This window comes from Meriones unguiculatus, chromosome 5 (genome assembly GCF_030254825.1).
Source record: "Meriones unguiculatus strain TT.TT164.6M chromosome 5, Bangor_MerUng_6.1, whole genome shotgun sequence".
In the NCBI taxonomy this organism is placed as follows: domain Eukaryota; kingdom Metazoa; phylum Chordata; class Mammalia; order Rodentia; family Muridae; genus Meriones; species Meriones unguiculatus.
The window spans coordinates 113,393,903-113,419,219 of NC_083353.1; the positions used below are offsets into that span (position 1 = coordinate 113,393,903).

The 25,317-nt window shown below is 41.4% G+C and overlaps 1 protein-coding gene across 2 annotated transcripts; it reads left to right on the forward strand.

The window, feature by feature from the left end:
* Positions 1–3,923: 3,923 nt before the first annotated feature.
* LOC110565031 (C-type lectin domain family 6 member A-like) lies at positions 3,924–16,635 on the forward strand. Of its 2 annotated transcripts, none has more exons than XM_060384179.1 (6): positions 3,924–3,987; positions 8,954–9,043; positions 10,465–10,566; positions 12,935–13,086; positions 14,834–14,946; positions 16,104–16,635. In XM_060384179.1, exons 1-6 carry the CDS (start codon positions 3,939–3,941, stop codon positions 16,243–16,245), a joined length of 648 nt encoding a protein of 215 aa, XP_060240162.1. In that variant the 5' UTR covers positions 3,924–3,938; the 3' UTR covers positions 16,246–16,635. The 2 variants fall into 2 exon arrangements, with proteins under 2 accessions (XP_060240162.1, XP_021518295.1); XM_021662620.2 differs by lacking the exon at positions 3,924–3,987 and adding an exon at positions 8,167–8,375.
* The last annotated feature ends 8,682 nt before the right edge of the window (positions 16,636–25,317 follow it).

The following is a 25,317-nucleotide window of genomic DNA, read 5'->3' on the forward strand; positions in this document are numbered from 1 at the left end:
ATCAGTACAAAGTCCCAATTTATTTCTAATATCAGAGATCAGACCTCTACTTTTGCCTGATGTGTCTAAAACAAAAAGGGGGAACTGTAGAGAGCTGCGTAATGCCGCACCTTAAAGATGGAGCTGGTTTCCGCCTTCCACCTTCCCGATGGTGAGTGCTCTCTGTCACGAACAACTCCACATTGGGCTAAGGCCAAGGATCTGGCTTGCTTCCATATATGTGGACCTATCTGCATTGCCCACGTGGCACGCTGGGGTTGGCTACCCAGAGGCTATTTAAGCTGTGGGCTGGCTTTCCCCAGGGTCAGATGATTGTTCAAGGTTCCTGAATAAACTGCATTGAAAAAAAAAAGTACCTTGGTGTGACATTAACCCAGCAAGTCAAAGACTTGTATGAAAAAATTTTCCAGTCTCTGAAGAAAGAAATTGAAGAAGATATCAGTAGATGGAAAGATCTCCCATGCTCTTGGATTAGGATTAACATAGTAAACATGGCTATCTTGTCAAAAGCAATCTACAGATTCAATGCAATTCCCATCAAAATATCAACACAATTCTTTATAGACCTTGAAAGAAAAATTCTCAACTTCATATGGAAAAACAAGAAACCCAGAATTGCTAAAACAATTTCCTACAGTAAAAGATCTTCTGGTGGTATCTCCATCCCTGATCTCAAGCTGTACCATAGAGCAACAACAGTAAAAACTGCATGGTACTGCCATAGAAACCAACTGGTGGGTCAACGGAATCAAATAGAAGACTCAGAAATAAACCCACAACACTTATGGACACCTGATTTTGACAAAGATGTTAAAACCACACAATGGAAAAAAGATAGCATCATCAACAAATGGTGCTGGTCTAACTGGATGTCTACATGTAGAAAATGCAAATATATCCACACTTTTCACCCTGCACAAAACTAAAGTTCAAGTAGATCAAAGACCTCAATATAAAACCAGACACACTAAACCTGTTAGAAGAAAAAGTGGGGAAGAGCCTTGTACTAATTGGCACAGGACACAACTGTCTGAGCAGAACACCAACAGCACAGGCTCTAAGATTAAAAATCAATAAATGGGACCTCAGGAAACTGAAAAGCTTCTGTTAAGCAATGGACACTGTTGTCAAAATAAAATGACTGCCTACAGATTGGGAAAGGATCTTCACCAACCTTGTATCTGAAAGAGGGCTAATATCCAGAATATATAAAAAACTTTAGAAGTTAAACAGCAACAAATTACATAACCCAATTAAAAAATGGGGTATAGACCTAAACAGAGAATTCTCAATAGAGAAATATTGAATGACAGAGAAAACTTAAAGACATGCTCAGCGTCCTTACTCATCAGGGAAATGCAAATCAAAACGACCCTGAGATTTCACCTTATTCCCATCAGAATGGCTAAGATCAAAACTCAAGTGGTAACACATGCTGGAGAGGTTTTGGAGAAAGGGGAACCCTCCTCCATTGCTGGTGGGAATGTAAACTTGTACAACCCTTTGGAAATCAATCTGGTGCTTTCTCAGACAATAAGGAATAATGCTACCTCAAGATCCAGCTATACCACTCCTAGGCATATATTCAAAAGATGCCCAAGTACACAAGGACATTTTCTCAACCATGTTCTTAGCAGCTTTATTTGTAATAGCCAGAAACTGGAAACAACCTGGATACCCCTCAGTTAAGGAATGGATACAGAAGTTGTGAAAGAATCCACTTACAATTGTTAAGTCAAGATGGAGTAAATAATTTAAAGAGATATATAACCCCTAATGATATAGAACAGTCATTAAGAGTATCAAAAACAAACAAACAACAACAAAACAAAAGAACAAAACAACAACAAAAACAGAACAAAGCAAGACAAAAGCCCTGGGTCAGGTGTTTATTGTGCAGAATCCTACCAGACTTTCAAAGAAGAGCTGATACCAATACTATTCAAAATGTTCCACAAAATAGAAACTGAAGGAACATCGCCAAACTCATTCTATGGGACCACAGTCACCCTGATACATAAACCACACAAAGACCCAACAAAGAGAATTTCAGACCAAGCTCCCCCATGCACACTGATGTGAAAATATTTAATAAAATACTTGTGAACTGAATCCAAGAATGTATCAGAAACATCATCCACCATGATCATCCCAGGGATGCAGAGATGGTTCTACATATGAAAATCCATCAATGTAATGCACCATAATAAATGAACTGAACGAAAGGAAAAAAAACCCACATCATCAACCCAGTAGGTGCTGAAAAAGCCTTTGACAAAATCCAACAGTCCTTCATCTGGTGCAGTGTCAGAGTAGAACATCAATGTCACCCACAGCTGCTGGGTAGGGCCATTATGGAAATGTCACAGTAGCAAAGGATGACAGTGGTCCCTTTAGCCTCAATCACTGTAGGAAGATAAACGACCAAGAAGAGTACGGTATATACTAAGACTTTCTTTCCTGAGAATATGATTTGGAGGAATTTACTATAGGTGACATTAGGGATTAAACAACTTTTACAGAAAAATCAAGATCAGAAAAGTGACCTGGAGGGTGTCCTAGTTAGGGTTACTATTGCTGTGAGAAAACACCGTGACCAAAGCAAGTTGTAGAAAAAGTTTATTTGGCTCACATTTCCACATTGCTGTTCACCACAAAAGAAAGTCAGGACAGGAACGCAAACAGGGCAGACTCCTGAAGGCAGAAGCTGATAGAGAAGCCATAGGGAGGAGCTTCTTACTGGCTTGCTTCACCTGGCTTGCTCAGCCTGCTTTCTTATAGCCCCTAAGACCACCACCCACAATGGGCTGGTTCTCCATTGTTGGTTCATCCAACATATCTCCATGTGATATGTTGGGTGTGTTTGGTCACACTTATAATCCCAGCACTGTGGGAGGCAGACGTGGCATATCTCTGTTAGTTAGAGGCCTGCCTACTCTACAAAGTGAGTCCAGGACAGCCAAGGGAACACAGAGAAACCCTCTCTTGTAAAAACAGCAACAAAAATGTTGCACAAGTTTGACCATCGCCTGATCTCATGGAGGCTTTTTCTCAGTTGAGGTTCTCTCCTCTCAAATGGTTAAAGCTTATGTCAAGTTGGCAGAAAACTAGCCAGAATAGAAGACACAATAGAATAACGTTAAGGTCCAGGGCCTTCTAAACTTTGGAACACTGTAGCTGACAAGCAGTGATAAGGAAGAGGGACAGAGGAAAAGAAGTAAGAATGTGGGAAAGGAGACGAGGTGTGCACAAATTGCTTAGCGGAGCGTCCCCATTGGTAGACTTTATAGAGAAACATACAGATCTACCCTAAGCATAACCGAGTAATGTATATACTACATTAAAGCAAGAGCATTTATGTAATCATATATATGCAGGAGTGGAGGTGAACAAACAGAAAAACTACCAAAAATGTCAGAATGAACAAACGAACCAAACCACACAAGCAAAGAGACAAAATATGCCAAAAGTACAGTAGATTAAAACCAATCAGTATATCTTCCTTTGTGGGATGGGCTTTGAATCTTCCCATTCCTGTGGTTGTACATGTAGCAAATTGCACTGATATGGACAGTACATTTGCAACTCATGTTTCAGCTCTCGGAGCCTGGTTTGGGGTGTGTGCTGTCCTGGCGGAGTGTCAAGGTTCCTTCTGGAGTGATATTCTGGCACAGCCTCACTGAGGTGAGAGGCCTGCGGCTCAGGTCCACCCTCAGGCTCTCTCTGGCTCCTCTCAGTACAGTGTGTGGTCAATGCACGTGGGGGCCTGTGGCTGCCCCATTTGTGGAAGCAGAGGTTGTAAGTCATTGCCTGGTGGTAACCTCAGACTCCGGCAAACCCTGTGCACTGCTGTAACTTCTTCAGTTCTCCGGGTCACTGCCAGTTCCACATAGAGTCCTTGGTGTTCAGCTGACTCACCTTCCTGGCCTGTGTGAGTAATGCACAGAGCTCCGTCTTCAGTCTTCACTGCTCTCTCTGCAGAAACTGGTATGTCTGGGCAGCCGCAGTCTCCTAGTCAGAGATCTCACCTGGCTTATTAAGTTCATTTAAAGTTTTTTCCTTTTCAAAGAGAGAGAGAGAGACTACTGGGTATCTTTTTACTGGCTTCTCTTTTTATTGGTGAGACTTCTAATTTGTCATCTTACCCAGGAGTCAGCAGTTATAATTTCATACTGTATTTATGAAAAAAAATCAGTGAATTGGGTTAAAGCTTTCACTGGGATCAGAAATGAATTTCTGGTCCACAGGAGCTTAATTGTGGTTTATTTTCATTGCTTTCCACCTTCCAACACTTTAGCTGCAATGCTTCAACCCTTTGATAAGGATTAAAAACAACCGATCGAAGTCACACAGTGAAGCAGTTCTACTGTTGGCAAAGTGGAGCCTTTTCTAGACCAGTCCTCACATGAAGAACAGGTGGCAGGACAAATCTAGTGTCACAGCCCAGGGGGAGGGTCCTGAATTGAGGACTGGAGGCTTTAGCAGTGTGACTTAATTCATAAGCCATTATTAGATACTCTGATCTTCCTAGTCTTTTCTCTTTGGCAATTTTTAGAATTTTGGTGTTATCTCAGGAACTGATCAGAGTCCCAGGCATAGCATATAACTGATTTCTAATTAGATAGGTTCAATATGAAGATATTTTTAAAATATTGAAAAATTCAGAAGAAAACAAAATTACGTTCCCTTTGCCTGTGCCTCCAAGTATACCACACACTTCTAGTTTAATGCTCAGTGGTTATTATATTCTACATAGGGAGTTTTTGCATTTTTTTCTGCATAGATGCAGATAATTTACACTTGTCTTCACACCTGATTTGAGTTCAGCCACAGTTTTGTTCCTGCTGTGAGTTTCCATTTTCCCTACCAGCTTGCTTTCTTCTGTTTAATGTTATATTTTACTGAAGGACATCCTTCATTTGGACTTTGTTCTATCACTTCAGCATAATCTGGAAGGTAATGGAGCAGAGACTAGGGTTCAGGGTGTTAGTGGTCCAGAGAGAAATCAGTTAGGGGAGGGCGTGCTGGAGCTGGGTCAGGAGGCAGAGAAGCTTGTCTCTGCACAGCTGAGAAAACAGGGGGCGTTTTCTCTTCCTGGACAGTCAGTCAGCTCAACCCTACAGTTTATGCTTCTTCATCCAAAATGGGAACTTGAAATAGTTAGTGATGTATTGGCAGTAATAACCACTTCTTCCTTCTCCCCTTATCTCAAACAACCGTGGGAAAAAATTACTATATTTATCCCACCATTACGTACAGCTACCCCTAATGTGTTACCTGAAAAGCTTCATTGAGTTTAATCTAGTGTGAGATCTCTCTCTGCAGGTCAGTAATTGGTTCCTGGTGACTGAACTCGGTCTTCAGCTCTTTTCCCATTCTGAAGGGGTGGGAGTGAGAAGTCCAACTGTCTGATCACACATCACATGGTTGGTCCCATTTTGAAACAATAGCAGGAACTGGCAAGACTCATCTCACTAGTGCAAAAGTAAGGCCTCGTGATATGGTATTGTTATATATGAGAAAAGCTGTTCCTTTTACATTGATTGCTCTGTAATTATTTTTGGAATTCCCCACAAAATTGCCAGAGAACATGCCCTATCATAAAAAAAAATTTATAAGTTTTTTTTTTTGGTAAGAACCAAGGATAGGGATATATATATATATGTTCTGTATCCCAGTATCACATGTATCCTGTTGGAGACTTATGAGTGTGGTGGGACTGGTGGTGATAACAGAAGGAAGGCTCCAGAGAATTTGTGTGAGAAGGGAGTGATACAGACTTCATGAAGCTTGGCTCTCCTATCATACCACTTTCACTTCCATGAATCCAATGAGAGAACTCAGAAAATGTTACTAAACCAACCTTTACCCAATGTAAGTCAGATTTTTGTTATCTTGGACCAACAAGGTCAGTCTGTTTCCTTGGTACAAGGCTACACTCTCAAGCTCTGTGATTATAACTCCTGCCACAGCAGCAGGCTTTTTACTCTCCAATCAAATGACAAGCCAGACCCCATGTGAAAACCATTCATAAATCAATCTGTTTGTTTCAAGAACAAAGGCAGAACACAAAAAAGTAAGGGAAAGAAATGTATGGATATATAAGCAAAAATAGGCAAAAGAAAATTAGCTGAGCACACAGCATTAAAATGAGTGAACCATGCATTTGTGAGTGAAATCCTATGGATAGTTACAGAGTCAGTCCATTGCATGATGGCAACGGCAAAGGTCCAGAGTCTCCACACCTATAGCTGAGAGGCAGTTGTAAGGTCAGGAGTTGAGTCACACATGGTGACCTGATACACTGGTCACTGTAGCCTAAGGAAATGTCATATCTAAAAGGCTCAGGTCCCATCAGTCTCATTTGTGTATTGACCTACAGTCCTCAATGTGATTGCCACTGTGTTGTCAAGATGATTGTAAGACCTGGAGAGGACAGGAGTTCCACAAGGAGAGCAAGAGAACCAAAACCTTGGGCATAGGGATCTTATCTGAGATTGATACTCTAACCAAGGACCATTCCTGATATTACCTAGAACCTCTGCTCAGATGTAGCCCATGGCAGCTCAGTCTCTAAGTGGGTTCCCTAATAAGGGGAACAGGGACTGTCTCTGACATGAACTCAGTGGCTGGCTCTTTGACCACTTCCCATGAAGGAGGACAGCCTTGCCAGGCCACAGAGGAAAGCAATGCAATGAGTCCTGATGAGACCTGATAAGCTAGGGTCAGAGAGAAGGGGCGGAGGACCTCCCTTATCAGTGGACTTGGAGAGGGGTATGGGAGGAGAAGAGGGAGGGAGGGTAGGATGGGGAGGGAATGAGGGAGGGAGCTACAGCTGGGATACAAAATGAATAAATTGTTATTAATATATAAAAATAAAAATTTCATAAAAAGATGATCGATCCATTATTTGTGTTACAGCTTGTGTGACAAGAGGGAGTTCAAATTGGAATTGGTACTGTCAAGGAATAGTCCCAATAATCGTAATTAAAATACCAGTTTCCTCACATTCAAAAGAGCCATAACACAGAAAAATACACATCACAATACCCTTTCCACTTAACAATACTATTTCTGAAAAATGCTCATATGCCTTGTTTTTAAAATGTACGTATGTATGGTTGTATGGTTGTGTGTATGTATGGTTGTATGTACATGTATCTATGAAGGGGTGAGGACTTAGGACTCCAACCAGGAGCACAGAGCTAACTCAGGTGCCCGTTAATATATCAAAGCAGATGCTATTCTCCAGCCGCTCTCAGCACTGCCAGTACCTTTACAGAGACATCCTGGAGGGCATATCCCACTCCCTACTCTAAACTCTCCAGCCCAGAATCTGGGTTTGGCTCCTTCCCCAGCTTCTTTTCCAGTTTTAACCCAGCCACTTTGGACACATGGTGCTTTTGGTCTTCTGGCCTCTTGGCTGACTCCTGGCCTCTTTGCCTCTGGTTCCCATTCTCTGAGCAAGGCCTGGTTCGCTCTGAATCATTCCAGATGTCTCTGGCTGTGCTCTCCCTGATATCTGTAATAAAGACTTCAAACCCTTAGGCACAGTCATGTTTTCCTTTTATTCCCACCCCACCCCCCTTTTTTCCCATTCAAGGACAACCTTGGGGAGAAATCTCAGGAATGCCATCCACTTTCTTTGAGGCACAGTTTCTGATGGGTTGGAAACATCAGTTATCTGCACTGGATAGACAAGAAGCTCCCACGGTGCACTTGCCTCTGCTTCCCCACCACTGGATCATCACACATGACATTTCTAGGTAGGTTCTGGGCATCAGTCTCAGGTTCTCAGGCTTGCCAGCCCACCAACGGCTTTACCATCTCCCGGCCCTCCAGGAACTTCTAATTATTTACTACCTTAATTCATAGAAACCAAGTTCTAGCCATCCAATCAGACTTTTTACTGCTTCCCAGAACCCTGTTCAATATAAGAACGAGGACTTATAAAAACCTAAATAACCCGCATAAAACTTTGTGAGGAACACTTAGTTTTAAAAAGGCTTATAGATAAATTTATTTTGAGGTGGAAGAAGTTTCCATATCAGGAACTGAGCAAGTGATAAGAATATTCTTGTCAGAGTTTTCAGGAACCATTTTAGGTGTGTTTCTCAATTTCCTGTTTCTTTAAGAGACTTTTAAGAACTCTTCCAGTGCCTTCAATCACCAGACATCTGTTCCCACAGTAGCTTCTCTGTGTGCAGCTTGTCCATCTCTGGGGCATTTAGCTGAGAGTGTGTAGACGTTGATCGGAGCTCTGGCCCGTTGGAAAGAATCAGGTCCCTGATTCGTATCACGGAGAGACAGATCCAAGAAGACTGTGACCCTCTGAAAATAGACCTAAATAATGGTGCAGGAGAGAGAGCGTCGAGGTGAGGCGAGCTGCCCTGTCTCGCTTCAGAGGAGATGGTGGACGTGTGTGGTGTGATGAGGAGTTCCCTGGGGTAAAGACACAGAGAAGTGGGCAGGCTGAGGGCATAGAGGAGAGCCAGACAGCACACCTACAGGAATTTGAAGTAAGTGTGATATCTCAGAGCCAGAAGCCCTTGGAAAAAAAAAAACAAACAAAAAAAAAAAAAAACAAACAAACAACAACGTGAAACCAAATACTGAAAGGGAAATTTAAAAGGTAGGACGTCAGTGTAAGAATGTGGTTATTACAAAGCAAGTGTAAGGACATGGAAGCTGCCGGTGCCTGACAGAGTCTTTTTCTACATTGTGTGTGTGGTGTTGTGTTTGTTTTATGTGCATTAGTGGTGTGTGTGTGTGTGTGATTGATGTCTCTCTTTGTGTGTGTGTGTTAGCTTCACAGCTGATTTGGTCCTTTATTCTAGGGTTCTTACAGCTTTTCCCTCCTTTAAATTTATAGTTACTCTGAGTGTTTTGTCTGGTGAGTCATTGCTCTGATTTTTTGGTTTTGTGGTGAGTATCCCTTCTTGCTCTCCCACAGGAAAGGGAGTCTACTGGACCCTGAGACTCTGGTCAGTTGCTGTGGTTTCTATTCTCCTCCTGAGCACCTGTTTCATCGCGAGCTGTGTGGGTAAGTTCTTCACTGACTGGTGTCTCTTCTGGGAACTTTCTTGTCCGTTCCACAGAGACTCCCGGGAGATGCTTTGTTTGGTTTGGTTTTTGTTTCTCTGTGTAGTCCTGGCTGTCCTGGTACTCCCTCGTGGACCAGGCTAACTTCAAACTCAGAGATCAGCCTGCTTCTGCCTCCCAAGTTCTGGGCTCTATTTTGTTGTTTGTTTGTTTGTTTGTTTGTCAAATCTTACATGCAATACCATGTTTTCCTTAACTTCTCTTCCTTATTACTTTCTGTTTGTCTTTTGACCACTGAGATTTCTAAGGTTCCTTCACTTAGCTTTGTTAGTACCTGCCATTTATAACCATTGTCTGTGCCAGTGTCTTCCAGCCTTGGGCTCACCAGCAATCACACTCTCTGGTCACAGCTTCTCTCCACTGTGAGTTCATCTCCAGCATTTCATAATGTCAGCAGCTTACAGGCTTTGATTCATTTGGGATTGTTTTTTCTCAACACGAGAGGAAAATGTAAGCAAATTAAATAGTGAGGACTGAGGAGATAAAACATTCCTGCCCTGTTTCATCTGCCCACAAAGCCATATCTGAAATCTCGGTGTGAGAAGCTTTGAGGATGTTCTTTGCGGTCTACAGTCTGCTTCTCTGTTTGCTGTGAAGATGGTCACAGTTCTCACTGCACAGTCCAGGAGGGAGTGGGAGTGACTTACACCAAGTGCCTCATGTCTGCAGTCTGTCTGCGATGAGGCATCATTCTCACAGAAGCAGGATCTGCTCTAATTGGCACATCAGCCCTAAGAGGGTGGGGTAGGGTAGTTAAAGATATGGAAGAAACAGAAGTTCAAGACCTCAAAGAGGAACTGAAAAGGTTGAAACATTAGTTTAAAATAGTGCAGAAAGTCTGTGTTTGTTAACAGTGTTTAATATGCACTTATGAACAAAATGCTAACTTAAAATCATTTTTGTTTATTCTTTGAAACTTGTATACTTACATACCATGTATCCTGATCATAGCCATCCCACTTAAAAGTCTCCAGATGTTTAAAGAACTCCTACCTGCAATTGGGAATGGTTAGGATATGGTAACATAGCCATTATTCTTCTAAGAAGTTGTTCAAATAAAGGAAGTTGGACACTGGTGAGTTAACAGATCACCATGAAGAACTTGTGGTAGTTTGCTGATACGGGGGTTTGTGATTAATTGATGTTTTTCCCAGAAAATAAAGTGTGTGTGTGTGTGGGGGGAAATGAGAGATGTAGAAATGAGTGATATAAGTGAATACAGGGGAGCAATGCTTTAGTGTGGGCTTCAGTGGGTTTGCCTGGAGAAGTGGGGGAGGTGGAGAGGAAGTGCACTGTCCTGGCCCACGTAGTGGACATGATGCTCCACGGTGTATGGATGCTCATTCCCTTCTTTCTTCACAGTGACTTACCAGCTGACCATGGACAACCCCAATGGAAGACTATCTGAACGTCATACAAATCATTCCAGTATCAGCTGCTGGAGTGAAGGGATTATGGTGTCAGGTGTGTAGTGTGTATACTTGTGTGTATGTGTGTTGTGTGTATGGTGTATGTGTGTCAGGGTGTGTGTGTATATGTGTGATGTATGTGGTGTGTGTATGTGTGGTGTATATGTGTGTGTGGTGTGTGCGTGTGTGTTTTCTGCTTCTCTTTTTCTTGATTTCCTTAAGGGATTTATTTCCTCTTTATTTATAAATATAAAGTGAGATGAGAAACAGCAACTGTGCAGAGATGTTCAGAAAGAAGTAAAAGCTAGAGAATTATAAGAATAACAGAACCCTTTTCACAAACAAGACTTGTGTAGACAAATGGAGGCATACACATCAGATATTCTGGTCTGATATAAATGTACATGTGGACTCCACCTCCCAGGACAGGCCACCTCAGAATCTATCAGAAATGTCGCCAACTTCGGTGAACATCCACTACACAAGTGTGGACCATGTCCGCCAGAAAAACAGATAGGCAGCTTGCCCGTGAAACACTCTCAGTGACACGATTCTCCACCATACCTGCCCCCAACACCAGAGACCCTCCCCTGCTGACCTGCAGGCCACACCAGCCTGAAGAAGAGTAGACACACTCCGGCTGAGACTCACTGCTGGACCAGTGGACACATCGTCTGCCGGAACCTCAGATAGACCACAGGTCCTGGACCTCCTCCACTCTCTTAGTGCACCCCAGACACTACCCTCAATACCACTCCTCTCCTCACCACTCTGTCCAGCCCTCAGCTCTAATGGACACGCCATGCTCAAAAGAGGCCATGCCTGCTGCCAGATGTTCAGCTGTCAACTCAGGCGGAGACCCTCTGCTCAATCACAGGACACTGACCAGAAGACCAGAGAGGAAACAGAAACCAAAGGAAGGAAACACCCATCCAACACACACAAACCCCCAAACTGGCACCTTGACCTATAATCATCTTTTATCTTGGTATTGGGCAACCAGTTATGAGCTCATCCTGAACAAGATTCATTCTCCTTCTCTCAGCAGTTAATAATTGCCTATAGTTCTGAAAACAATAAAATTAAGCCATGAGTTTGGAAGGTAGGAGTGAACATTGCAGGGGATTGGTAAGAAGAAAAGGTACAAGAATTATATTATTACATTATAATTATATGTGAAAAATTAAATACATATTTTCTCCATTTTTCACAGTATAATTTTGAAAGGATGTTGCCATATATAGCTCACACTATGGTGGAATAGTGGGTCAGGTTTCTCAAGAGGCAGAACAGTGTGTTTGTGTATATCTGCCCAAGTTCTTTGTAACAGTGTACAGCATGCTCTGTTGTCTGAGCCTTGTTTGTGTTCACCACGGCAAGTGTAAATCTCAGTCCTTCACTTAACACTGATCCACTGTTAGCTGTTTGCTCATCTCTTTGATAGTCCTCGTTTCTAAACACTTAGGATTACGAGCGTATGAATGTATGCATATTTGCTACAATGTGTTTCTCAATTCTTTGTTTTATTTCATATATTTCATTTCTCTCTTATTTGGTATAGGCACATTAAAATTATGAGGGGAGACTGTATTATTTTATTTATTTAATATTCATTCACTCATTTCTGTTTTGCCTCTGTTATTTAATTCAGCTTCTATTGGTTTGTTTCTCCAATTAACTGAATTTTCTGTCACCTCTACTCTACTATAACCACTTCATTTAAAAAACACTCTATTAGATTTTATTTACTCTTTTTTTTCTTTTACTTTCATGAGGCACTCTAATTTAGATCTATTTCTAGAACCTTTGCAATATTTTTGTGAAGATTTTTTTGTTTTTGTTTTTGTTTTTTTGTTTTTGTTTTTTTGAGACAGGGTTTCTCTGTGTAGCTTTGGAAGTCCTCGACTCACTTGGTAGACCGGGCTAGCCTTGAGCTCAAAGAGATCTGCCTGCCTCTGCTTCCCAGAATGTTGTGATTTCAGAGGTGTGCCATGGTGCCTGGTTATTGTGAAGTATTTTTTATCAGGGCTAATTTTAACATCTCTGTCAGAATATTGCTGCCATGATTAGTGACATGATTGTTTACATACTACATATACATTATGACATTTTCTGGCTATTGGTGTCACATGTTCTATTCTTTATATACCCAAACTGTTTTGTATTATGTTCTACGAGTCTGGATGTCCTTTACACTCGGTTTTTCTGTTTTGTTGTGTGGTAGCACCCCAGAAGGACAAACAGGCCCTGACATTAGTATCGGTGGAGATAGACTTGAGTTGTTTGGTACATGAGGGGTGAGGAGCTGTATCTTGCTGTATCTGGAGACGTCGAGGGTCCCAGCTTCCACGTGGGCTCTGCACTCAGGCAGCCTTTCAAACGACTTTATTACCTAGCACTTCCATTTCCTTCTTCCCCCAAAGACAAAGTCTGGAGCTGCTGCCCAATGAACTGGACGCCATTTGGTTCCAACTGCTACTTCATTTCCACTGACTTAACATTTTGGAATGAGAGTGAAGAGAACTGCTCCAGCATGGGCGCTCATCTGCTGGTGATTCACAGCCCGGAAGAACAGGTGCATCCTGGGAGAGAGTGGGGCCTGGGCTCGGCCTGCTGTCTGCCTCTTTTTACCAAGAGGGAGTTGTGTTGACGTGGGTGTTGGTGCTGTGGCAGAAAGTTTTCCAACAGATATACAGGGAAGGTTGCTCTCTGCCTTCTACACCTGCTTCCCCTTCGGTAGACCTAAACAACCGCCAAAGAAACATGGCACCGGGAACGCAACACACAAGATGGAGGGTAGGATAGAATGTTTCTTCTTGCAAGAGCATTTTGTGATTCCAGCATTCTAAGGCTTTCTGTAGTCTAATGCTTCCTCCCTAACAGAAATAGTTTTAGAGAAACAGGATAAGATTGAGAGAATCACAACCAACCATCAGAAATGAAATATATGAAGTTACGAATGGAGAATGACGAATTGTGCAAAATTCTCTCATGCACAACTTTCAAAAATGGTATTGATAAAGAAAAGTGGGGAGTGAGTCTGAGATGAGAATTCATTATGTAGACATCCAGTTGGTCCAGCACCATTTGTTGAAGATGCTGTCTTTTTTCCATTGAATGGATTTGGCTTCTTTGTCAAATATCAAGTATTCATAGGTGTGTGGATTTATTTCTAGGTCTTCTATGCGGTTCCAGTGATCCTCCTTTCTGTTTCTATGCCAATACCATGCAGTTTTTATTACTGTTGCCCTGTAGTACAGCTTGAGATCAGGAATGGAGATACCTCCAGATGATCTGTTGTTGTACAGGATCGTTTTGGAGATTCTGGGTTTTTTATTTCTCCATATGAAGCTGAGAATCTTTTTTTTCAAGGTCTGTAAAGAATTGAGTTGGTATTTTGATGGGAATTCCATTGAATCTGTAGATTGCTTTTGGCAGTATGGCCATTTTCACAATGTTAATCCTACCAATCCATGAGCACGGGAGATCTTTCCATCTTCTGATATCTTCTTCGATTTCTTTCTTCAGAGACTTGAAGTTTTTCTCAAACAGGTCTTTCACTTGCTTGGTTAGAGTCACACCAAGGTACTTTATGTTATTAGTGGCTATTGTGAAGGGTGAGAATTCATTATGGATGGTCAGAGATTGTTTCCAGTTTCATGAAAATATGAGTCATGAGTTTGCCTGTGTTCTGATCAGCCAGAGAAAATGGGTACTCCAGGGGATGAGGGGGCTGTCTTTTCTATTTAAAATTTGAAAAATATTTAAGGGCCTAGGGATATAAACTAGGATTTGATTATTATGTATTTTCATAGGTGCATCACAAGGGTCTTTTCTGAGACTGATACACCAACCAAGGACCATGCATGGAGATAACCTAGAACCCTGCACAGATGTAGTCTATGGCAGGTCACTCTCCAAGAGGGTTCCCCAGTAATAGGAACAGGGGCTGTCTCTGACATGAACTCAGTGGCTGCCTCTTTGATCATCTCTCCCTGATGGAAGAGCAACCTTCCAGCCACAGAGGAAGACAATGCAGCCAATCCTGATGAGACCTGATAGGCTAGGGTCAGATGGAAGGGAGGAGGACTTCCCCTATCAATGGACTTGGGGAGGGGCATGGGGGGAGATGAGGAAGGGAGGGTGGGATTGGAAAAGAATGAGAGAGGGGGCTACAGCTGGGATACAAAGTGAATAAACTGTAATTAATATAAAAATAAAATTTTAATAAAAAATAATTTTTAAAAGATCTTATGAAAATTCTTTAACAGAAAAAGAAGCCTTTAATCCAGACTGAAAGCTGAATCTTTCTTTCCTTCTAGAATTTCATCACCAGGATCCTGGCCACTCGTGCTGGTTATTTTATAGGGCTGCGGGATCCAGGTCATCGACAGTGGCGATGGGTTGATGGGACACCATACAATGCAAATGTCACGTGAGTCTAGAGTCACATGGAGGAGTCCTGGGCCCTGTACATGAGGAGAACTGAGGGTGTTCCAGCTTCAGTTATAAAACTATAATAGCTCACTGGGGATGTAACTTCTGGTGATAGAGTTACTTTTACTCCCCATTTACTCATCACAAGAGTCCTGTGTGACAGATATTGTTAATTCTCCCAGTAGAGATGGGGGAGTTAGGTTTGTAGAGTGTGGAATGATAAGTAGCCTGAGCATCCAACCAATGTCCATATAAATAGTTGTATTTCATCATGCTTTCAGCCTCTCACCTATACCTTTAAAATAGGATTTAATTTATTTTTATTTGTGTATATGTGTGTGTGTCTGTGAGTGTCTGCCATGTGTATGTGCGTGTCCATTGAGCTCAGAAGCAGTGTTGGCTCCTCTGGAGCTGGGGTTGCAGGTGATAGGACCTCGCCAATATGAGTGTTGGGAGCAGAGCTCTCACATTTTCTGAAAGATCAACAAGCACTCTTAATGTCTGAGCCACCTCTCCAGCCTTCATTTATATATTTATAGTCAAAATTGATGTCCAGATCATAAATCATTATTTCTCACATATTAAAAGCCCCCAACTCTCATATTGTTGTGTTTCATATTTCTATAATTATTTAAAAACTCTAATATTTTAGTATGTTCTCATATTCTATCCTGATATTTGTTTTGAAAAAATATATATATATATATATGAGGTTATTGTTCTCAATTTTCAGAGAAGAAACTAGGAATCCAGGATTTTAAAATATTTGTTCTTGATGGGCGAAATATGTAGATTATCTAGAGATTTCATCTAGTTCTGCAGTCTCTAATACAGTTCTTTTGTAAAATGGAAGGATACTATATTAATACACGGGAATAAGGAGAGACCTTTTCAGCGCATCACCACGGGTTAACAGTCTCCTGGGGTGTGTGCTGAGAGAACAGTTCATTTAAGCATCATACTGATATTGCATTGAGTAATTTAGGCCTGTTATCAAGGGAAATGTCAGATAAGTGTGATGGAGAACACTTGATTTGTACGTAGTTCAATCCGATTTCCCTAAATTCCACCCTCATGCTCAGGCTTGCTTGCTCTTGTTTTCTCTTTTCAAGCATTATTGCAGGAAACACCCTGATGCTCTTTCCTCCCTTTCAGATTCTGGCACAAAGATGAGCCCAACAATGAGGAAGAGCAATGTGTTACCCTAGTTTACTGGACACCTGTATGGGGCTGGAATGACCTCCCTTGCAGTTATAAACAGAAGTCAGTTTGTAAGATGAAGAAAATATACTTTTGAATCATACATTCTCCATGGACTTGGGATTGAATTGCTATCCAGCATTATACAGACACCTAGAAATTTCTTCATGTGGAAGAGGTTTCCACAGAATTTAAGTATGCAGTAAATGGTAATGCTTATGAAAACACTGGCCCACAAATAACTTGTATAGTCTTCCACTTACTTCTTCATAAAATGCCCTTTTGCTTAGAATGTTCCTCATTTCAGGTACTACACAGGGACCTTTTTTGTGTACATGTGGGGTTTTGCTGCCAACTCCTCAAGGTTTTATTGACTCATACAATTGTATGGTATGTTCTCTAATTTTATCTGTTTTTTTTTCTCTTTCTTAATTTGCATTTAGCTGTACTGTCAGGAAATTAAGTAATAAAATTCTATGTATTTAAACTATAGTGTCTGGCTTGATACATATATATATATATAGTAAAATAATCATTCAAAGCAGGTTATCAGCACCCATCATTATTTAACATAGTTGCCATTGTGTGTGTGTGTGTGTGTGTGTGTATGTGCATGTGTGTGTTAAGAACACTTATGATCTTTTAAAGAGAACTCAGATACACAGGACGGTGTCAACTATATCATTCTATTGTACCTTGGATCATCACTATTTACTTATATTTTATTGGGCAGGCAGAGATCAACATGTCAGAAATCCCAGCACCCAGCCCTTTGCAATCAAATATTCTTTGCTCTAATTCCTGAGACTTACTGTTTCAGACATTATTTTTTTTTCTTTTTTTTTTTTTCAATGCAGTTTATTCAGGAACATTGAACAATCCTCGGACCCCGGGGAAAGCCAGCCCACAGCTTAAATAGCCTCTGGGTAGCCAACCCAGGCGTGCCACAGGGGCAATGCAGATAGGTCCACATACATGGAAGCAAGCCAGATCCTCGGCCTTAGCCAAATGTGGAGTTGTTCGTGACAGAGAGCACTCACCATCGGGAAGGTGGAAGGCGGAAACCAGCTCCATCTTTGAGGCATAGCATTCCGCAGCTCTCTACAGTTCCCCCTTTTTGTTTTAGACGCATCAGGCAAGAGTAGAGGTCTGATCTCTGATATTAGAAATAAATTGGGACTTTGTACAGATGTTCATTTAGGTGTCATCCACCCAAAGAGCATCAGACCCGTCCGATACCTTTTTCTCAGAGGCGGGACCTGGGGCATCAACCCGCATGCAATCAGACATGCTCTTCTCTGGGTCGAAAGCTGCTGACCCTGAGTGCAGTGCTTAGCCTCGCATCCTGAGCGTATCATTTTAGCTTTTTATGGTATCCAACCATGCTTGGGGAGAATGTCCTGCTTCAATGGCTGTAAAGGCCTGAATGATCATGGCTGCATCACACTGTTGTGAGACTCTAATCTTGCATATATACCACAGGCAAACCAAGGAGACCAACACCAGAAGGCCTGCTAATACTCCCATGCCCGCCCATTCCTTCAGATGATTCATGGCTGCAGCAATCCATGTTGATAATCCTGTGGCTAGTCCTGCGTCCACTCTGGTAGAATTTACTGTGACAATGGCCACTCTCAGCTGCTCCATCGTAGTATCGAATTCTCCAGTCCAATTACCTAAAATATAGCTAGACAATTGTTTAGACAGATTTGCAGCACAGGAAAAATTCTCATGTTGTATGCTAGTGACACAAAGTCCAGCATACTTTCATTGACAGCCAGGTTGAGCGATTTGCCATAGGGTATCAATTTGCTCCTGCAAGAGGTCAATCCTCTGATTGAACACCATCAAGCTTCCTTTTAGTTGAGCATTAATTCCTTTATGTACAACTAAGGCATGAGCTACATTGGCTAAATGATTATTCAGGGTCTGAGCAGTCTGCCCAGTATGACTCATGGCTAATGCCCTGGTGGTAGCTCCAACAGCCGTCAATGAGATGGTAGTAACAATGGTGGCTGTAGTTCCAAGATCCCTTTTCTGTCTGAAGAGAGTCATAGCGTGAGGGGCATCAATGGGCACAGGCACCCAGTGAGGCATGCGAGTAACCAGGGCATACCTAAATTTACTAGCATTCCAGCATTGGGCAAAAAAGCAAGTATCATTACCACAATTACTTGGCTCTATCTGGCTAATAATGAATAAAAATGGGGGATATAGACAAACAGGTGTGGGCTTATAGGAAATATTATGAGAAGCCTTAGCCCCTCGTTGGAACATCCTGCGTCAGTTCTAGAACTAGCAGTCGTGGTGTCCGAGGTCTGAGTAGGTTCAGGAGACCATTGCCCCCAGGGGCGAGACGTGCTCCATGCCAATTGACTAACTCCATGTTTTCCTCCAATTTTGAAAGTCATTTAAGGTTCTTAAATTATTTTTTTCCCTTTTTTCTTAAATTTTTCATCAATTACACTTTATTCTTTCTGCATCCCCCCATAAGCCCCTCCCTTCTCTCCTCCCAATCCCACCCTCCCTCCTCCCTCTGCTTGCATGCCACTCCCCAAGTCTACTAATAGGGGAGGTTCTCCTCTCCTTTCTGATCTTAGTCTGTCAGTTCACATCAAAAATTTGAACATAGGGAACTTCCCAGAGACTCATACTCCAACCAAGGACTATTCATGGAGATAACCTAGAACCCCTGCACAGATGTAGCCCAGGGCAGTTCAGAGTCTAATTGGGTTACATAGTAATGTGAAGAGAGACTGCCTCTGACATAATCTGATTGGCCTGCTCTTTGATCACCTCCCTCTGGGGGGGGGGGGAGCAGCCATACCAGGCCATAGTAGAGGACAATACAGCCACTTTTGATGTGAACTGTCAGACATTATTTATAAGTGAGATTCTACATTAGTAACTATTCTTTAAGTTGTTTCCCATAGACAAATACCTTCTACATCCATCAGTTGTTGCAAACTAAAGGATGTTATTTTTAGGATAGATGAATGCTTCAGTATGTCTAATACACATATAGATAGATATCAAAGTTTTAATTTTTTTTCTCATTTATTTATTTTATTCACTTTACATCCTTGTAGCCCCCTCCCTCTTCTCCTCCTAGTTCCACCTTCTCTCCCTACCCCTCTCCTTTTCCTCAGATAAAGGGAGTTCCCTTTTCAATTCACATCAGCTGATCAAGTTGCATCAGGACTAAAGGTGTCCTCTTCCTCTGTGGTCCGTCAAGGCAGTCCCACCAGGGGAAAGTGATCAAAATCTAGCAATTGTGTCAGTGCCCCACTTTCCTTATTAGAGGAAGCCCAAACTTCCCATCTGATACATACTGGTCCTAGGTCCAGTTCATGCATGGTTCTTAGTTGATGCTTCAGCAAGCGCCTCTGGGTCTTGGTTAGTTGGCTCTGTTGTTTTTCTTGTGGAGCTCCTGTCACTTCTGAGTCCTTTTGTCTTTCTTCCCACTATTCCCCAAGGCATCGACCAACATTTGGCTGTGAGTCTCAGCATCTGTTTTGAGGTACTTCTGGGTAGAGCCTCTCGGAGGACAACTCTGACAGGCTCCTGTCTGAAGCTTAGCAGAGTATAAGTTCAGAGTGTCAAGGGTTGGCACTCTTTGACAGGGTGAGTCTTTGGTTGGGCATTCCCTCAATCTCTGCTCTCTCTGCTGTATCTTTATCCTTGCAAATCATTGAAGGCAGAGTAAATTTTGGGTCAAAGTTGCTGTGAGTGGGTTGGCGTTCCTTGCCCTTTACTAGAGGCTAGTTAGAGGATGTCCTCTTCAGTCTCTATGGTCTCTGCTACTAGGAGTCTCTGCTTTAATCCTCAAACTATCCTACCAGGAGCCTACCCTGACTTAGGTCCCCAGCTTTTCACAGACATGTCCCCATCCTTAGGTTCTCTTTTCTCAACAGGGCTTCGGTCCTCTCACCTTGCTCTCCTCAGGACTGATCTCTACCCTCTTATCTGAACTTCCTCTCTTACCTTGTTCCCCAAAGGAGTTCAAGGGCTTGTTCCCCAAAGGAGATCAAGATCAAATCAGAAAGGAAGAAAACAGAGTATTGCTCTTTGCAGATGGTATGATAGTGTACATAAGTGAGCAAAAAATTCCACCAGAGAACTCCTACAGCTGATAAATAGCTTCAGCAATGGTGGGATACAAGATTAATTAAAAAAAAAAAATCAGTAGCCCTCGTGTACACCAATGATAAATGGGCTGAGATTGAACTTAGGGAAACTAAACCTTTCACAATAGCCACAAATAATATAAACTATCTTGGTATAACTCCAACCAAGCAGAAAGACCTGTGTGACAAGAACTTCAAGTCTCTGAAGAAAGAAATTGAAGAAGATAGCAGAAGATGGAAAGATGTCCCATGCTCATGGGTCAGTAGGATCAACAGTAAAAATGGCCATCTTAGCAAAGGCAAGCTACAGATTCAATGCGATCCCCATCAAAATACCAACACAATTTTTTACAGACCTTGAAAGAACAATTCTAAACTTCATATGAAAAAAATCAGAATAATTAAAATAATCCTATACAATAAAAGAACTTCTGGAGTTATCTCTATCCCTGACTTCAAGTTATACGACAGAGCAATAGTAATAAAAATGGCATGGTACTGGCATAAAAATAGATGGGTTGATCAATGGAATCAAATTGAAGACCCAAAAATAAATACACATACCTATGGCAAAGTATTGACTAAGGAGCCAAAACCGCACAATGGGAAAAAAAGGTAGCATCTTCAATAAATAGTGCAGGTCTATTTGGATGTCTACATGTAAAAAAATGAAAATAGATCCATATTTATCTCTCTGCACAAAACTCAAATTCAAGTGAGATCATTGGATCTTACTATAACGTCAGATACACTAAATCTATTAGAAGAGAAAGTAGGGAAGGACCTCGTTGGCACAGGAGACAACTTCCTGAACAGAACAGCTCGGGCTCTAAGATCACAGTTAATATATGGGACCTCTTGAAACTGAAAAGTTTCTGAAAGGCAAAGGACACTGTCAATAGAAAGAAAAGACAGTCTACAGATTGGGAAAAGATCTTTTCTTCCAATCCTGTGTTTGACAAAGGGCTAATATAAAAAATATATAATGAACCCAAGAAATCAAACACCCATAAACAAAATAACCCAATTAAAAATGGCACAGCACTAAACAGAGAATTCTCAACATAGGAATCTTGAGTGGCCAAGAAGCACTTAAAGAAATGCTCAACTTTCTTAGACAGCAGGAAAATGCAAATCAAAACAACTCTGAGATTCCATCTTACACCAGTCAGATTGGCTAAGATCAAAATCTCAAGCAACAGCACATGCTGGGGAGGGTGTGGGAAAAGGGGAACACTCCTTCATTACCGGCGATAGTGTAAACATATACAACCACGTTGGAAATCAATCTAGCACTTCCTCAGAAAATTGAGAATAACTTTACCTCAGGACCCAGCTATACCACTCCTGGGTATACACCCAAAAGATTCTTTGCCTTACAACAAGGACACCTGCTCAACTATGTTCATAGCAGCTTTATTCATAACAGCTAGAATCTGGAAACAATCTAGATGTCCTTCAAGCAAAGAATGGATAAAGAATCTGTGGCACATTTACACAATGGAATACTACTCAGCTATTAAAAACAAAGAAATCATGAAATTTGCAGGCAAATGGATGGAAGTAGAAAAGGTCATCCTAAGTGAGGTAACCCAGACCCAGAAAGGTATTAAACTTTAATGGTCTTTTCATCCACTGATGTTGATGATTATTGATATTTAATATTGATTTATCTTTTAGTTAAACAGTAGTTATTCCTAAACCAGCTGTATACCTAAATCACCACACAGAAGCTAAGATTTATTTAATTAAACTAGAGCACAATGCTAGGCAATAATTACTCCATCCTAAATCTCCTTGCCTGCATAGCTTCCTCCCATTCATATTTCCCACATTATACTCGCTTTGCTTTTTAGTCATATCTTAGGTCCTGTCCATTTCTCCTGATGTTTCCAGGTTTTTTCCTCTCAGAGCTCTCCTCCCTCTCCCTTCTCTCCTCCAGACCAGGATGTCCCACCCTATTCTCTCCATTGCTCAGCACTGACTGGTTGTTTTTATTGGCAATACAGAGAACAAATGGTAACACAATTACCCAAACTTGAGACAGGTGATGCTTAGACTAAGTATCACAAGGTAATATCCAGATTGAAACCAGATAGTTGGGTACAGAAATCAGCATTTGCATGAACAAGGGTAAACTGTATCCATTCCACAAGAACATTATACCAACACACTGACATCAGGGTTGTTTCCTAGTTTTCCCTTCTGTGAATGATACTGTCAAGAACATCCATGTGAATGTCTTTAGATGATGCTATTTTTATGTTTCAGTGTATATACCTCAAAGGGAGATTGCTGCTTCATGTGTAATTCTATTTTATTTTATTTTATTTTTATAATATATAGTGTATAGGGGTTTCTCTATGGATGATCATATTATCATTAAAGAGAGACAACTATGCGTCCATTCTGTATGTGCAAATGTGGACACTGTGGATAGAAGATGTCCACTGCTGCTTTCTTCCACTGGATGGCCACTGCCCAAAGACAGCTCCCCTATAGAGTCTGCTTCTACTGGGTGTAGCTATGCACCATGAAGCACATTCCAAGTGTGCCTTTTGAATTATTTTCCCTTTCCACTTTTTTTAGTCGGGTCTTCCAGTACCACAGTGAATAGTGGAGGAAGAGGGCATCTTTGTTCCTGCTGTTAAAAGAGTGATTTCAGCTTCTCACTGTTGAATGTGGTGCTAGCTCTGAATCTTGTCATTAAGATATAATTCCTTTTTGTTTGTGATTTTTGTGCCTAATTATTTGTATTACCATCGAATATTTTACAGATTACCTCCCTATTTAATCTATCTATTGAGTTGCAAGAAGTACCAACCCTAGCCACCAACAGCAGTAATTTCTGTTTTGAGTGCTGCTTAAGTGATGTTTAAGAACTGTCCTGGATAATAGCTTAGTCTTAGACAGATAATGAGAAAATAAGGCCCAACTCGCTAATGTAGGTGTTGCCCTTCCTGCTCAGATGGTACCACACAGCTTTCAGGGGAGAAGGTATCCCAATAGAAGAATAGAAGAGTATCCTGAGACAGGAGAGCCCAGGAACCACACAGCTCTGAAGCGGGACACTGTCCCAATGGAAGGGCATCCTGAGGTATGGGGGCCCTGGAAGCACACAGCTCCGAGAGGAAGCCTCCTCAGCAGAGACGTTGGCGCTCCCAGGGGAAGGTCTGGCTGTTGGGGAGAACAGAGGCCTGGGCTGTGACTTAACTTGCAGGTGCCAGAACCAAGCCTTCTGGACGAGCCTCTGGCACGGTAGCAGTGGCTTGGGCCTTCTCCCAAGCACAAAACGGTTAAAAGTGGCACCTAGAGCTGGGGTGGGTAGGCCTGGCTCTCAGTCTGCCCACTGGTAGAAGCACAGCACCTGGAGAGGCCTACTCAGAACCAGCAGAAGGCAGAGCCAAGAGGCGGCAGCTTTCTAGACCAAGCTAAGGCTTGACAGAGTACCAGCCGCTGCAGTATCCTGAGCTGAGCAGCAGAGGGCGACAACGAACACACAAAATAAAATCCAAGCTCAACAAAATTTCGGACCAGGTAAAAAAGGGTTTAAAATTATGTAAAAATATAGTTTGAAAATATTGTCTTATGGATTAAGAGGGAAAGAAACTAAATATAAAACTGCACAGGTAGACTTAAATACTTTTAAATTGAAACATTTTAAAATAGAGGCATAAACATAACATAGAACTTTGGGACTCCATGTAACACTATTTTAAATGGTTCAATAAATATAAATGAGATAACAGGAGCTGACACAGTACAGATTATGGTTGTTATCACAACTGTAACCCAGATAAGAGGGCTTTCAAAACACAACAAAAGAAAAAAACGAAATATGAAAACAAGTCTTAAAGAAAAAGGTACAAAAAAGTGGATAGATTAGAATAAACAGCAGAGAGAGAAAAATGAGACACAGAGACACGCCTTAGAGCAGAAATTACAAAAATTTATTAAAACGTCATGAACAAGATGCTAGGATGGTACAGGAAAGGTATGAAAAATAGACACAGGCCTCGAAAGAAGAATTTTAAATATTAATGAAGAAAATACTAAGGTAGAGAAGGAAGATAAAAATGAAGAAATCCGACCAAAGGTCCTTAGAAAACAAACCTTGGCTTATCTGGTTAGCGCACGACAAATGCCAGCAGATGCTGGACATCCACAAGCTTATGAAGAATGTGAATGACACCTGTGCATGTGCTGTATTTGAGAAAATTTAAGGAAAGTGTCACTAATTTTGGAATGCATCCACTAATTGTAAAACAAATCCTGACTTCTTGGGAGATCAAAGATAGAACAGTCTCCTAAGCCTGGAAAGATATGACAAGAGTAACATCAGAACCTGGGCCACAGTTACAATAGCTTTCATAGTGAAGACAGGGAGATAGCACAGAGAAATAGAGCCAGAGGTATCAATGTTTCTAAAGTTGAGCTGAGAGGTGATGATCAATATGCTGATACAGAGAGCAAGTCATATATGTCACATATCTCTTCAACATTGTACCAGAAGTCCTAGCTAGAGCAATGAGACAACTAAAGGAGATCAAGGGGATACAAATCAGAAAGGAAGAAGTCAAAGTATTACTATTCACAGATGATACAGTAGTGTACATGAGTGATTTCAAAAATTCTACCAGAGAACACCTACAGCTGATAAACACCTTCAGCAAAGTGGCTGGATACAAAATTAACTAAAAAAAAAAAAAATCATAGCTCTCCTGTATACAAATGATAAAGGAGCTGATAAAGAAATTAGGGAAACAACCCCTTCACAATAGCCACAAATAAAATAAAGTACTTTGGTGTGACTGTAGCCAAGCAAGTGAAAGGCTTGTATGAAAAAAACCTTCAAGTCTCTGAAGAAAGAAAATGAAAAAATTATCAGAAGATGGAAACATCTCCCATGCTCATGGATCAGTAGGATTAACATAGTGATAATGGCTATCCTGCCAAAAGCATTCTATAGATTCAATGCAATTCCCATCAAAATACCAACACAATTCTTTATAGAACTTGAAAGAACAATTCTCAATTTAATA

Bases quoted from the DNA above. Each gene is read 5' to 3' on its own strand.
- LOC110565031 (XM_060384179.1), top strand. From the start codon at position 3,939: ATGCACAGAGCTCCGTCTTCAGTCTTCACTGCTCTCTCTGCAGAAACT. The intron at 9,044-10,464 runs GTAAGTTCTTCA...CTTTCTTCACAG, and splicing joins TTTCATCGCGAGCTGTGTGG to TGACTTACCAGCTGACCATG. The intron at 14,947-16,103 runs GTGAGTCTAGAG...CCTCCCTTTCAG, and splicing joins CCATACAATGCAAATGTCAC to ATTCTGGCACAAAGATGAGC.